Genomic DNA, 16,190 nt, shown 5'->3' with positions numbered 1-16,190 from the left:
CACGTTGGTCAGAGTGGCTAAAATAAACAAATCAAGAAACTATAGATGCTGGCGAGGGTGTGGAAAGACAGGCACCCTCCTGCACTGTTGGTGGGAATGTAAACTAGTGAACCTGCTCTGGAAAACAGTGTGGAGGTTCCTCAAAAAACTATCCATAGAACTCCCCTATGACCCAGCAATAGCACTGCTAGGGATTTACTCAAGGGATACAGGAGTGCTGATGCACAGGGGCACATGTACCCCAATGTTCAGAGCGGCACTTTCAACAATAGCCAAATCATGGAAAGAGCCTAAATGTCCATCACCTGATGAATGGATCAAGAAGATGTGGTTTATATATACAATGCAGTACTACATGGCAATGAGAAAGAATGAAATCTGGCCACTTGTAGCAAAGTGGATGGACCTCGAAAGTGTCATGCTAAGTGAAATAAGTCAGGTAGAGAAGGACAGATATCATTTGTTTTCACTCATTGGTCTAAGAGGAGAAACTTAACAGAGGACCATGGGGAGGGGAAGGAGGGTTATGGTCATGGAGGACGGCACTTGTGGGGAAGAGCACTGGGTATTCTATGGAAAACTGTCATGTCCCGCCCCGGCCAGCTCCGGCCTGTGGGGCGGTGAATCCTTGCGGGTTCGTTCCTGAGGGAGGGAGAGAGAAACAGGGCAGTAAGGGGACGCACAGAGAGTGAAGACAGCACACGGAATCCGATCAAGCCTCTCTCTCTTTATTCAGAAAACACTGTGTCTTATAAAGGTTTCGAGGCGGGGAAAACAAGGCAGCTGACCTAGGTCGGTTGCTAGGAAACAGGGTTAAGGGATTAAAGCTAGGGTAAAGAAGGAAATAAACTAAAGTTTTTAGGACCTGTGGGAAGTGGCAAAGATTCAGCTGCTTGGCCATTTGCTGTGCCCTTCAGTGCTGTGCTAAAAACTTTAGTTTATTTCCTTCTTTACCCTAGCCTAAATCCTTTAACCCTGTTTCCTAGCAACTGACCTAGGTCAGCTGCCTTGTTCTCCCGCCAAAAAATCTATATAAGATACAGTGTTTTCTGAATAAAGAAGAGGCTTGATCAGAAACCGCTTGTCTGCCTCACTCTCTGTGCGTCCGCTTCCTGCCCTATTTCTCTCTCCCTCCCTCAGGAACGAACCCGCAAGGATTCACCGCCCCACGGGCTGGAGTGGCCCGGGCGGAACATGACAATTGGCGCCTCAACGTGCGGCTGAGTGAGGGAGCAGGACAAGTGGCGACCAACACCGGGCTGAGTAAGAGGGATCTAGTGAAGAAACCGATCGAAGAGAAAAAGAAGAGAAAGAGGTAATGCTCAGGATTTAGACGGAGACGGCCACGCGGTGGCCCAGTGCTCAGGGTTTAGAAGGAGACGGCTACGCGGTGGCCCAGTGCTCAAAAATTATAAGGAGACGTCCACTCGGTGGTCCAGTGCTCAGGAATTATAAGGAGAGGTCCACGTGGTGGTCCAGTGCTCAAGTGAGTGATTGGTGATTTTAGGGCAGAAATTAGATAAATAGTCTAAGCAGAGACCCTCAGAGCAAAGGGAGTAAAGGTTAAGAAGTGTTTTCTCAGTCTTGTTTGTAAAACCTCTGTGGAGGAAGAATGATAGCCTCTAGTGTGTGTGTGTGTGTGTGTGTGTGAGTGAACCTTTGTCTTTGCGTCACTGTATTATAAAAAATAAGGGATAAAAAATAAGGGGCAATTACAGAGTCTGTTCTACTTGTTTTGGTTTACTGCAAATGCCCTCCCATAGAGATAGGCAGAGTTACAGTCAAGAATGTAAACTAAGTTTTGAGCCATAAAGAGTCTAAAGAAAGAGATCTATTTATTTCCCAGGTTAACAGCTGAAAGTCTAAAACAGCTAAAAGTTTAAAACTGCTCCATTGCCCAGGGCAACCAGAGGGCCATCAGGTTGCAGTCCGCTGGGTGGGAGAAGCCAATTTGCATAACACTAGCTTCTCCCTCTGCCTTAGGTGATAAACATTAAAGTATCTTACCTGGGCTCAAACAAAACTTATTCAGTGCTTAAGTTTGTTGGTTAAAACAAAAATTTTGTTCTATCTAAATCTACCAGAAGTCAAAATAAGAGTATGTTAAAAGGATGGTTAATTTGGTCTGTTCTATAGTTTTCATTGAGTAAACAGTTTTTAAGGTTCTTAGTAAGTTACAACGTTAAGGTTTTACTTAATAATAAATTAAGATTAAATTCATTGGCTGTCTAACAAGTTAAAACTAAAGCAAAAGTCAACTAATTAATATATTGGTATAAGATAAGGCCTGTAGATGTCTGTGCCTTTTAACTTGTGGCAAAACGACTGGGGATATTTAAAACTGTTAAAAGGCTGCTTTATACTTAATTGATCCAGAAGTTTACCATCTAAGAAAAGTTTTGGTTACTAAGTCCTCAATGGGAGACTAAGATTTCTAAGAGTTGATAGTCTGCTAAGTGTAATTTATAAATGGTGCAACTGCTCAAATATATGTGCAGTTCCTAAAGTCTTAATGTTTTAAGTAGAGATCATTACTCAACACCTTTAACAATCAAAATATGTGTCACTAAATTTAAACTGTAACTTAACAGCCTTTACAATTAAAAAGAATTTATGTACTTTTAATGATGTTCAAAAACTATTGGGGGATATTAATTGGATTCGGCCTCTTTCAAAGCTGTCTACTAGAGACCTTATTCCCCTGTTTAAGATTTTGCATAAAGACTTCCATCCAAATTGCAAAATCCTTTGGCCCTAAAATCCTTACCTAAAATTAATAAGACTTTATGAGGGGCCATGCTTACAAGGATTAATTACAATAAGCCTTGGTCTTTAATAAAATTATTTCTTTTCAAACTAGGGAAACTTCAGCACAGAGAGCTAAACTTGTTGCTATTATTAAATTATTTCAAAAAACTCCAGAGAGGTTTAATCTGTGATTGGTCTCTTTTCAGCAACTAAAACTACAACAGTACCTATCTACAAGACAGGAATTTCAGGTTTAACTCATTCTAAATTGCCTGCCCCCCTCTCTGAAATTCATCATCTAGGCTCTATAGCTCTAAGGCTACAATTTAAGATCACTCGTGAGCAGGCACGACAAATAGTAAAACAGTGTCCTTCTTGTGTTGTGCATCTACCTGTTCCTCATTTGGGAGTAAATCCTCAAGGACTAGTGCCCAATGCCATCTGGCAAATGGATGTAACACATTTTAGAGTTTGGAAATCTAAAGTATGTTCATGTGAGTATTGATACCTACAGCGGTTTCCTATATGCTACTTTACAAACTGGAGAAGCAAAAAAGCACGTCGTAGCACACATGCTTTCTGCCATATCAGTGTTAGGAATCCCAAAACAAGTCAAAACTGACAATGGACCAGGATATACTGGGACCGTGTTCTCTAAATTTTGTCAACAGTTACATATTAAACACATCACTGGAATTCCTTATAATCCACAAGGACAAGGTATAGTAGAACGGGCACATCTATCTTTAAAAAATACCCTTGATAAAATAAAAGGGGGGGAATGGTACCCCATCAAGGGATCTCCCAGGAATCTTTTACACCATGCACTCTTTATTTTAAATTTTTTAACTCTGGATAAAGAAGGATGCTCAGCTGCTGAGCGTCTCTGGCAAAATGAGACGCAAAAAACTTTTGCTACTGTGCTTTGGAAGGACCCTTTGGATAACAAATGGCATGGTCCAGACCCAGTTTTAATCTGGGGACGAGGATCAGTTTGCATTTATTCATAAAAAACAGATGCAGCCAGATGGCTGCCAGAGAGATTAATAAAACAAATCGATCAAAATACTCAGTCCTCCAGGGAGAAAAAAATCTCCTTGAGAGAAATCTTTGTCTTTTCCTTTAGGACCATGCTGGGAAAAGAAGCTTCAAAAAGAACCTGGAGAAGAGGAGGAAGGAACACATCGACAGCCCTTTCTTCGTGGATTTCATTGGACTTTTACCCTATCTTTTCCTGTTGTTAAGACCTATTGTGGTTTATTGATCTTGGTGCCCTTGGGCCCTGTTCTATTCAATAAGGTCATGGCTCTCCGAAGGCAGCAAATAGGTGCAGCCTACCCAGGTCCATTATATTAAGCTCGATATGGCTGATCAGGAGGCCGATGGAAAAGCTACATTCTGGCAAGAGGCACGGGCTGGCTAGCCAATGACGGGTAAGAGAGGCCTTACCATTCTGTCAACCTAAGACAGGCTACTCAGACACAAGCTTCTGGGTGTGCCCATGACGGGTAAGAAGGATTGGCAGGTCTCCAACCTAAGACAGGCACAGTCCTTTCCTTGCCCATACTATCATATTCTGGAAGAAGCCTTTATAAATTAATAAAAGAAAGGGAGGACCTGTGGGGAGTGGCAAAGATTCAGCTCCTTGGCCATTTGCTAGCTGGATATGTCACTCCCTGAGGGGAGTTGCAAAAATAGGCAGGGGAGCACCACTCCCTGTCAGAGGAGAAGCCAGAAGAACAAAGATCAATCGCCTACAGGCAGGGTGGTATTGGCCCTTCAGTGCTGTGCTAGAAACGTTAGTTTATTTCCTTCTTTACCCTAGCTTTAATCCCTTAACCCTGTTTCCTAGCAACCGACCTAGGTCAGCTGCCTTGTTCTCCCGCCAAAAAACCTTTATAAGATACAGTGTTTTCTGAATAAAGAGAGAGAGGCTTGATCGGATTCCGTGTGCTGTCTTCACTCTCTGTGCGCCCTTTCCTGCCCTTTCTCTCCCTCCCTCAGGATCAAGAACCCGCAAGGATTCACTGCCCCTCGGGCTGGAGCTGGCCGGGGTGGGACATGACAGAAACCAACTTGACAATAAACTACAGAAAAAAAGTATGTCACTATCTTATTAAATAGAGAATAAGAAGATAGAAATGAAAAAAAAAAGAACCAATGGAAATTCTGCAGTTGCAACATACAATAACAAAATTAAGAATTCTCTATAGCTCAATAGATTTGAATTGGTAGAATTAACAGTAATTTTGAAAATTTGTCAGTAGAGATTATGTATTCTGAAGAGCAGAGAGAAAGAATGAAAAAAAAAAAAACAAACGAAGAGAGCCTCAGAAATGTGAGGAATCATTAAGTGCACTGACAGGTATACTGGGAGTACCAGGAGAAGAAACATATTTAAGGAGTAGAAATATATTTAAAGATGTAATTACTTCCATATTTGGTGAAAAAAATTAATGTACACATTCTCAAAGCTTAACAAGGTCCAAGCAAGATAATTACAAAAAGACCCATACCTACATGCATCACAGGCAAAATGCTAAAAGCTAACACTAAAGGAAAAATCTTGAAAGAAGAGCAAGTAACTCATGACTTCTCATTAGATGCAATGGAGGCCAGAAGGCAGTGAGATAGCAGAGTCAATGTACTGAAAGTAACACACTATCTAATCAAATTAGTTGATCTAGCAAAACTATATTTCAAAGCTAAAGATAAAATAAAGACACTCCCAGATGGAATAAAAAGAGAATTTGTTGCTGACTGATCTGATTTAAAAGAAACAATAAAAGATATTCTTCAGGCTGAAAGCAGATAATGCCAGAGAATATACATGAAAGTACAAAGAGAGCTGAAAGGAAATTACTAAGTAGTTATGAAGGATAATAATACTTGCATATTTATTTTTTTCTCTTATTTAAACAGGAATTGTACAAAATAGTATGTATCACTGTATTGTTGAGTCAATTACATAGAAATGTAATATATTTGATTATAATAAATACAAAAGTTGTAGGTGGGAGCAAATATACATTAGTGTATGGAAATGATACCAGATGGTATATCAAATCCACTGGGAGAAATGAGGAGAATCAAAAAGAGTAAATAAGGTTAATATAACAGAAACCTGGGTGGCTCAGTCAGTTAAGCGTCCAACTTCAGCTCAGGTCACAATCTCATGGTTCGTGAGTTTGAGCCTGCATCGGGCTCTCTGCTCTCAGTGCAGAGCCCTCCTCGCATCCTCTGTCCTACTCTCTCTGCCCCTGGCCCACTCACACTCCATCTCTCTCTCTCTCCCTCTCTCTCAAAAATAAACAAACATTAAAACAAAAGAAGGTTAATATAACCAACTCTTCAGTAAGCGTATACTTGACTACATTTCTTCTCTTAGTATATTTAAAAGACATACAATTATAGAGAATAAAATTATGACGATGTATTGTTGGGTATGTAATATATTTAGATGCAGTATGTGTAACAATATGACACAATAAAGGAAGAACAGAAATGGAGCTATATGAAAGTAAAGTTTTTATATTTCTTTAGAATAAATTTGAAGAAATTTTGATAAGATATATATTTTAAAGTCTAAATGAAAGTCAATATGAAAATAACTAAAAAAGTACAATTAATTAATTTTGAAGTAAGTGGCACCTGGGTGGCTCAGTCAGTTGGTATCCAACACGATTTCATGGCTTGTGAGTTCGAGCCCTGCGTTGGGCTCTGTGCTGACAGCTCAGAGCTTGGAGCCTGCCTCAGATTCTGTTTCTTCTTCTCTCTCTGCCCCTTCCCCACCCATGCTTTTCTCTGTCTCTGTCTCTCTCTCTGTCTCAAATAAACATTAAAAAAAATTAAATAATGTTGAAGTAAAATGTTGTATTAGAAAATATCCACTTAATATAAAAGGGATGGCCAACTAATCTTTGACAAAGTAGGAAAAAATATCCAATGTAATGAAGACAATCTTTTCAGCAAATAGTGCTGGGAAAACTGGACAGCAACATGCAGAAAATGAATCTGGACCACTTTCTTACACCATACACAAAAATAAACTCACAATGGATGAAAGACAGGAAGACGTAAGACAGGAAGCCATCAAAGTCCTCAAGGGGAAAGCAGGCAAAAACATCTTTGACCTTGGTCTCAACAACTCAACACATCTCCAGAGGCAAGGGAAACAAAAGCAAAAATGAACTATTCAGACCTCATCAAAATAAAAAGCTTCTGCACAGCATAGGAAATAATCAGTAAAACTAAAAGGCAACCAACAGAATGGGAGAAGATATTTGTAATGGCATGTCAGATAAAAGGCTAGTACCCAAAATCTACAAAGAACTTATCAAACTTAATTTCCAAAAAATAAATAATCTAGTGAAGAAATGGGCAAAAGACATGAATAGACACTTCTCCAAAAAAGACAACCAAACGACCAACTAACACATGAAAAAATGCTCAACATTACTCATCACCAGGGAAATGCAAATCAAAATCACAGTGAGATACCACCTCACACCTGTCAGAATGGCTAACATTAACAACTCAGGCAACAACAGATATTGGCAGGGATGCGGAGAAAGAGGATCTCTTTTGCACTGCTGGTGGAAATCCAAACTGGCACAGCCACTCTGGAAAAAAGTATAAAGATTCTTAAGAAAAACTGAAAATAGAACTACCCTATGACCCAGCAATTGCACTACTAGGTATTTATCTAAGAGATACGGGTATGCTGTTTCAAAGGGGCACATGCACCCCAATGTATACAGCAGCACTCTCAACAGTAGCCCAAGTATAGAAAGAGCCCAATGTCCATCAATGGATGAATGGATAAAAAAATGTGGTATGTGTGTGTACACACACACACACACACGGAGTATTACTTGGGAATTAAAAAGAATGAAATCTTGCCATTTGCAACAACATGGATGGAACTAGAAGGTATTATGCTAAGTGAAATTAGTCAGAGAAAGACAAAGATCATATGACTTCACTCATATGAAGACTTTAAGATACAAAACTAATGAACATAAGGGAAAGGAAGCAAAAATAATATAAAAACAGGGAGGGGGACAAAACATTAGAGACTCTTAAATATAGAAAACAAACAGAAGTTTGCTGGAGGAGCTGTGGAAGGAGTGATGGGATAAGGGCAGTAGGAATCTACTGAAACCATTATTGCACTATATGCTAACTAACTTAGATGTAAATTTAAAAATAAATAAATAAATAATTTAGAAAAATAAAAAGGTAATAAAGGAAGAAAAACCAAAAACAGTTCTATAGAAAACAAAGAGTGTAATGGCAGAAAGTGAAGCATCTGACTCTTGATCTCGGCTCAGGTCTTGTTCAATCCCTACACTGGGCTCTGTGCTGGGAATGAAGCCTAATTAAAGAAAACAAAAAATAAAAAACAAAAAAACCCCCAAAAAACATGATCGACCTATATGCTATCTATAACAAGCACACTTTAAAGACAAAAGACAAAGACAAAAAGTGAAAGGATGGAAAAAAGGTATACTATACAAAGAGTAAATAAAATACAGCTGAAATGGCTATATTAGTAACAGACAAAATACATTTTAAGACAAAAGTTACTAGAGCCAGGGAATGACATTTTATGATGCTATTTAAGAGTCAATTTCTCAGGAAGACACAACAATTATACACATGTATATACCTAACAAAAGAGTTAGCTCGAAAAGGCATAAAGCAAAAAAATGAGAGATTTGTAGGAAAATAACAACTCAGTAATAGTTGAGGAGAATTCAATACTCTACCCTCAATACTGGATAGAACAACTAGACAAAATATTAACAAAGAAATATAAGACCCGAACAACACTAGATAAAACAAAACAAAATCCCCCAAAACCCCCAAAAAACTATAAGCCACCTCTCCCAACAGATATCTCAACACCACTGAACACCAGGAGAAGACTACATATTCTCCTGAAGTACACAGGGAACCCTCTCCAGAATAAGACATATATTGGTCTATAAAATAAGCCTGAATAAATTTAAAAGGATTAAATTATACAAAGCATGTTCTTGGGGCACCCGGGTGGTTTAGTCAGTTAAGCATCCAACTTCAGCTCAGGTCATGATCTCATGGTTCATGAGTTCAAGCCACCCATGTCAGGCTCTGCTGACAGCTCAAAGCTGGAGCCTGTTTCGGATTCTGTGTCTCCCTCTCTCTCTGCCCCTCCCTGGCTCATGCTTGCTCTCTCTCTCTCAAAAAAAAAAAAAAAAAAAAAAAAAAGAATAAAACATTAAAAATTAATTAAAAATGCATATTCTTTAACCAAAATGGAATGAAATGAGAAATCAATAATGGAAGAAAAATTTGGAAATTCACAAATATGTGGAAATTAAATAAAATACTCTTTAATAAATAAGATAAAAGAATACATTTTTACAAAGGAAATGAAAAAACTCATTGAGATGAATGAAAACAAAAATGCAACATATCAGAATTTGTGAGATGCAACTAAAGTAAAGCTCAGAGGAAAATGTATATCTGTAAATGCCTAGAATAAAAAGGTTTTCAAACTATGTGCCCCCACCAAATACCCAACTTGACTCATTCTCTATCATATTATTCTATTTCAGTGCATGAGACTCTTGTTCCTATGCTTATGCTGTGTCTCCCTACATTAGAAACTTTGTATTGGCCATACTAGAGTAACAGCTATATAACAGTACCCGACCATATGACTTAATAATTCTTTTCTGACCAAAATGAAGTCAACACCTTTCCTTAGAATTACTGCTCATATACATATGATTTTAAATTCTCTCCAAATCTCTGTTCATTTAGCATATTATTATCACTGATACATACTTTCCTACCAATTCAGGATCCCATCAACATTTTTTATGAAAACTGCATATATTACATCTTTTAACTGTTATCAATTATCAAAAATAGAAAAAGAAATCAATCTTCTTGGACCAAATCAAATAAAAAATTCAGTTTACCTTTGAACATGGGTTTCAACTGTGTAAATATTCTTCATTTATCTTATTTATTTAAAAAGTTTTTTTGATGTCTTTATTTTATTTTGAGAGACAGAGACAGAGAGCAAACTGGGGAGGGGCAGAGAGAGAGGGAGACACAGAATCTGAAGACAGGCTCCAGGCTCTGAACTGTCAGCACAGAGCCCAATGTGGGACTTGAACTCATAGACTGTGAGATCATGACCTGAGCCAAAGTCAGATGCTTAACCGACTGAGCCACCCACGTGCCCCTCATTTATTTTAAATAAAAAAAATTTTACATGACTTTTGATTGTGAGGAGGTTTGCACCTCTACCCATGTTGTTCAAGGGTCACCTGTAAAACCAAAATATAATTAATATAAAAGGAAAAAATCAAAGGGTTACACAATGGCTAAGCCAATGTTCCTACTTCGTGAATTGTGGAATAAGAAATCATTTCTCACTTAATTTAATCTTGCAAATTCTGGAGTACTAAAGGCGAGCAGTGAAAAAAAATTATATAGATGCTTGAAAGAAAACTATAGTTCCTTAAAACAGTCAGAGCATATATGTTTATCAATGGTAATTATATCTAGATGATGAACATTTTCCATGAAATAAAACATTTAAAATTACCAAGGGTATTATGATGAAAGTAACTTACACAGTCTTTTTGTCCTGTCGAAGAAGTTTAGAAGAAAATTCACTTAATACTTCCAGAAAAGCCAGATTAGGAGGTGGATATTCTTGTCCTTTCTGATTTTGGTATTTAAAGGCAAATTCTATGCCATCCCTGAAGTAAAAGAAAATAACACCTTGTTTTTCCAGGTAAGTAGTGTAGTTCTCTCAATGGGCTAGAATTTCAAAGTAGTTGGGAAGGCAGGAAAATTATCATTGAAGGAAGTAAAATCCCATAAACTCAAAGGGTAAAACAAAGTTAATTTGTATGACATATATACCTAATAACATTCTATTATTTACAGTAGAAAAATAAGAGTTGTAAAAAATAATATAAAAAATAGCTGAATAACCACAGAGCCAAATTCCTATATGTATCTTATAAGGGTAACACAATGCCCTGGAAAGGGAATTAGACTGTCAGAAAATTTGGTTCTCAGAGCTGGTCAAGGGACCAAACAGCTGTATGAGGTATTTAAAGGTAAGGTATTTAACATTTTGTCATTCAGTTTTTAGTTATGAAATAAGGTTGACCAAATTAGTACTGCAGTGTTTTTAACCCCCAAGTCTCCTATAACATTTTCTCACTGACAGACCAGGTAAGAATATTTTGTTAAAGTTTACTTTCTATTCTTTAAAAGATGAAAAAATAGACAGTTGAAGTACTTTTCAAATTCAAAGGGACCTCCTAGTTGAGAATTACTAGACTACACAATCTCTTAAGTTATTTTAACTTGCAAATTCTACCGATTGTCACTTTAAAAATGGGTCAAATAACTGTTATTTTGTTTAGATTCCAGTAAAACCAAACTCTTTATAACAGAAAGGGTTTATTCAGCTCACTCACTTGTGAAGTGTGGCAACTGCTTCTCGCGTCTTGATCTGATCCAGTCCGAATGTAAGGGCAAAACGACGTGCCAATTCTTTAATGCCACTGACATGGGCAGATGTCCTATCTAGATTGGGACCTTGCTCTTGAACAAGTTCATTAAACAACTGGTTGGAAGAAAAAAAGAGGAAATAACCTACAGCTAAGAAATAGTTATTTATTTCATTTATTAGAATAGGTAACATAATTTAAAAATATTTGAAAAGCACATGGTAAAATTTCCCTCCTTATAGTTAACTGTAGTCACACTATTCCCGTTCTCCAAGTCATCTACCATAACTAATTTTTTGAGCTCATTTTCATGCTAGTTGTGTGATTAAATGCAAATAGGAATTTTTTTTTTTTTATTTTGTGAGAGACACAGACAGCACAAGTGGGGGAAGGGCAGAGAGAGAGAGAGAGAGAGAGAGAGAGAGAGAGAGAGAGAGAGAGAGAGAGAGAGGGAGGGAGGGATGGAGGGAGGGAGGGAGGAGACAGAGAATCCCATGCAGGCTCCATGCTGCCAGAGCAGAGCTTGATTTGGGCTTGACATCATGAAACTGTGAGATCATGACCTGAGCCAAAACCAAGAGTTAGACACTTAACTGACTGAGCCACCCAGGTGCCCCAGGAATTTCTTTCTTTTTAACAAATTAATAATATATTTTGGTCTGGGGGGAAAAGATATATGTTTATAGAAATATACTTTATATTGATTAATATTATGTATTTTTTTGCTGTTTTATAAGGATGGCAATATATGATAAATAGGGTTTGGAGCTTTGTTTTACTTATTATATCTTAGACAAGAACATTATACAAAAGACATTTGGATATGTGGGGTGATTTTTACTACCCACCAACAAAATATATAAAAAGGTTTTTAAGCTTAAAAAACTTTTTAAGCTGGGTGGAGGAATTTTATAAATTACACATACATTACATATATTGTATCAAAATAACAACCAAATAAATCCTGGAGTACTAAAGAATATAAAACCTATCATCATTCTAACATCAAGGTTAGAAACTTAAATTTATCTGTACACATCTGTCTTTCCTATTATGAGAAATGAATAGTCCATGCTTTCACCTAAAGCCATTCCCTACTTATTTACTAGATCTCACTCCATTTTACCTGTTTAGCAATTTTGCTCTTATGCTTACTGCTGTGTCATGCATCCTTAACTATTCCCTCTCTACCTCTGCATGCATCTTAAAAAGAAACCAAAATACAAAAAACTGTAACTTAACTCTATCTCCTATGTCAGCTATCAACACATTGTTTTGATTCTCTTTATGGCAAAGATCCTAAAAAGGATTGTTTATATTTTTTTTCTTCACTTCCTCACTCCCAATCTCTCAATTTACTCTAATCATATAATCCCATTGAAATGGCTCTTCTAGTAATTATGTTGCCTACCTTGTATGTTTTCTTTAGCAACAGACTGAACTACATACAGGGCCTGACTAGAAACAGTTCTTCAAAAGATTTCCAAATTTATTCACAGGTAATTATACATGTTTAAACTTCAAAATATTTTCAGAAATGGTTGTACACAACAGCCTTAAATTTTAAAATTTACTTAAAATGAATACAAAGAATAGATCTCTTTGTGCAAAATTCACATAATATAAAAACAAAAGTTCTTCTTCCTCTGTCCCACTAAATATCATTCTTCTCTCCAGAGGTAATTTATGTTAAAGTTTGCAAGGTTTTCTAGACTAGTTTAGACATACCAATATATCACATATACAAAACTTCTAATATAAATGGTACTATACTATACTTTCCTGAAACCTGCCCCCTTCCCCCCCACTTTTCCAAGTTTTTATTTAAATTCCAGTTAGCTAACATAGGATGTAATATTAGTTTTAGGTGTAGGATTTAGGGATTTATCACTTACATACAACATCCAGTGCTCATCACAACCAGTGCCCTCCTTACTACTGAACATCACCCCACCCGCCTCCCCTCCATCAACCCTCAGTTTGTTCTCGATTGTTAAGAATCTGTTTTGTTTCTTAAATTCCACATGAGAGAGAAATCATATAGTATTTGTCTCTCTCTGACTTGTTTCGCTTAAAATGATAGTCTCTAACTCTATCCACATTGCTGCAAATGACAAGATTTCATTCCTTTTTATTGCTAAGTAGTATTTCATTGTGTGTGTGTGTGTGTGTGTATACACATACACATACACTACATCTTTATCTTATTCATTAGTCGACAGACATTTGGACTCTTTCCATAATTAGGCTATTGTAGATAGTGCTGCTATAAACATCAGGGTGCATGTATCCCTTTGAATTAGTATTTTTGTATTTAGTAAAATACCTAGTGGGCAATTGCTGGGTATAGGACAGTTCTACTTTTAGCTTTTTGAGGAACCTCTGTACTGTTTTCCAGAGTGGCTTTAATAGTTTGCATTCCCACCAACAGTGCATGAAGGTTCCCCTTTCTCCTAAACTTGCTATTTTTCACATAATATTTTGTCTTAAAAATCTTTTAGCTACTTCAGAGTTTCACACTTCAACCATTCCACTGCTGAATCTCCAAATTTTCAATATTATAGATTGCTGCAATAAAACATCTTTTACATACCTATCTTGTGTATACTTACATGTACCTATATAGATACCTAGCAGCAAAAAGTGATTTTTCAAAGAAATATTTGTCTTCAATTTTGATACATTCTGCAAAATTGCCTTTCAAGAAGGCAATGGCAATTTAAAAAAAATGTTTAAATAAACTTTTTATTTTTTAAATGTGTATTTATTTTTCAGAGACAGAGAGAGACAGAGCACAGGTGGGGGAGGGGCAGAGAGAGAGGGAGACATAGAATCCAAAGCAGGCTCCAGGCTCTGAGCTGTCAGCAACAGAGCTCGACGCAGGTCTCAAACTCATGAACCGTGGATCATGACCTGAGCTGAAGTCAGATGCTTAACCGACCTAGCCACCCAGGCGCCCGTAAACTTTTGAGAGACAGAGACAGAGAGAGAGAGCGAGAGCGAGAGTGAGAGCGAGCAAGCGCTTGGGAGGGCAAAGAGAGAGAGAGAGAGAATCCCAAGCAGGCTCTGTGCAGACAGTTATGTGGGGCTCGAACTCATGAATTGTGAAATCATGACCTGAGCTAAAATCAAGTGTTGGACACTTATTTGACAAGTGAGGCACCCAGGTGCCATGGCAACAGCAATTTCTTTCACAAGGGACCCTTTTCTCCATACCTTTTCAATTGCTGGTATTAACAATGATTTAAATTCATGCTAATCAGCCCATCAGTAATAAATACCTATGTTTCAATTTGCATTTCATCAATTGTTTAAAAAATGTTTTTTTAATGTTTTATTTATTTTTGAGAGACAGAGAGAAACAGAGCATGAACAGGGGAGGGGTAGAGAGAGAGAGGGAGACACAGAATCTGAAACAGGCTCCAGGCATGAGATGTCAGCACAGAGCCCGACATGGGGCTCAAACCCACAGACAACGAGATCATAACCTGAGCTAAAGTCAGACGCTTCGCCAAATGAGTCACCCAGGTGCCCTTCATTAATGATTAGTGAAGTCATGCCTCTTTTCATAGGGTTATCGGTTTATGAGATTTCTCTACTGAAAAGTGGCTTTTTGTATTCCTTGCTCACTTTTCTAAGGGATCTATTTTTGTTATTGATTTGTAGGATTTGTTATGTATGATTGAAAATATTTCCCCCAACCTGTCATTTGTTTTTTAACTTTGTTCCTAGGGCTGGTTGACATATAAATAAATGTATTTAAGTTTATATACACAAACCTACCCCCTGAAATCTCTGTATTAATTCACTAGGTATTTATTAGGGGCTCTTATTTACATATGTGACCCATTTCCTTACTTGAATACTATTCTTGCCCTTTCTTCATTAAATATATTAAAAATATATTTATATATATATATTTTTTGATGATTATTTTAAAATATCCATTTGCATTTCATCTGGTCTAAGAGTAGATCACTTTAGGATTTCATTTATTTGAAATGTGAACTGTAAGATTACCTTCCAAAAGAAAAGACAGACAACACCATGTTTTGTATCAGAAAGTTTCCATAGTAATGGTATTGATACAATGACCTAGTTTAAGTGAGGTAAAATATATCTAGTACATACTAAGCACATAAAAGTGCTCAATAACATTTATTCTAATCTTTATCTCTTTCCTTTAGATTTCTTACCTGCTGTAAACTGAGAATGAGGGTCTTGGCACACTGAATTTTATCAATCTGCCTGGTTTTACTCAGTGTTTCCTTAATAATATCACCATAGTCGTTGTAATACTATGAGAAAAAGAAAACATAGCGTTAAAATTACAGAAAATTTCATGAGACAAAGAGATTGGTGAAAAAAAATGGAAGGGGGAGTTCAGTGTTTAATTTCTTCATCTTAAACATAACAAGAGATACACATTTGATATTTAAGATTAAGAAAGAGTGAAAGTTAATGATAAAACTGAAAAACTGGGAATTCCAGGAGGAGGGGAAGTGACATAGGTAAACAAAATTCCTTATTCTCTGTAATATGAATTCAACAAACACCACTTAAAAGTTGACAAATCAACAAACAGAACTTTGGTAGACACTTAGCAAAAACTAAAACAAAACAGTTAAAACTGTTTACCTCTGGGGAGTAGGTGTAAATAGGTGGGAAGGGCAGATTAGGGTAACAGACTTAACTTTATAAATATTTTTGTGTTCTATCTCATTCCCTGCCCCCACTATATGTGTGTATTTGACTATTACTGCATAAAAAATAAAAACAATAACTTCTTCTATAGTGACTGAGAAGAATTTAACTAATTTCTTTATAATCAGTTTTTTGATATAGGATTTAAAAAATTTTCCTTGTGAGTAAATAATTTTAAAAAGCCTCTAAATCTGAATATTATTTCCAAGT

At 36.9% G+C, this 16,190-nt stretch overlaps 1 protein-coding gene across 4 annotated transcripts in view; it reads right to left on the bottom strand.

Annotated features, from left to right (window-relative positions):
• The window catches only part of STAG1 (stromal antigen 1), a 422,258-nt gene that overhangs the window by 25,984 nt on the left and 380,084 nt on the right, over positions 1–16,190 (bottom strand). For all 4 annotated transcript variants that reach the window (XM_029940222.1, XM_029940221.1, XM_029940223.1 and 1 more), the window contains 3 exons: positions 15,473–15,574; positions 11,244–11,392; positions 10,383–10,511 (listed from right to left, as the gene is read on the bottom strand). In XM_029940222.1, the coding sequence (XP_029796082.1) occupies positions 10,383–10,511; positions 11,244–11,392; positions 15,473–15,574 (380 nt within the window). The remainder of the gene's footprint in view (positions 1–10,382; positions 10,512–11,243; positions 11,393–15,472; positions 15,575–16,190) is intronic.

This window comes from Suricata suricatta, chromosome 5 (assembly GCF_006229205.1).
Source record: "Suricata suricatta isolate VVHF042 chromosome 5, meerkat_22Aug2017_6uvM2_HiC, whole genome shotgun sequence".
NCBI lineage: Eukaryota > Metazoa > Chordata > Mammalia > Carnivora > Herpestidae > Suricata > Suricata suricatta.
The sequence above is the reverse complement of the archived record's forward strand: the minus strand, read 5'-3'. Positions and strand labels throughout refer to the sequence as shown.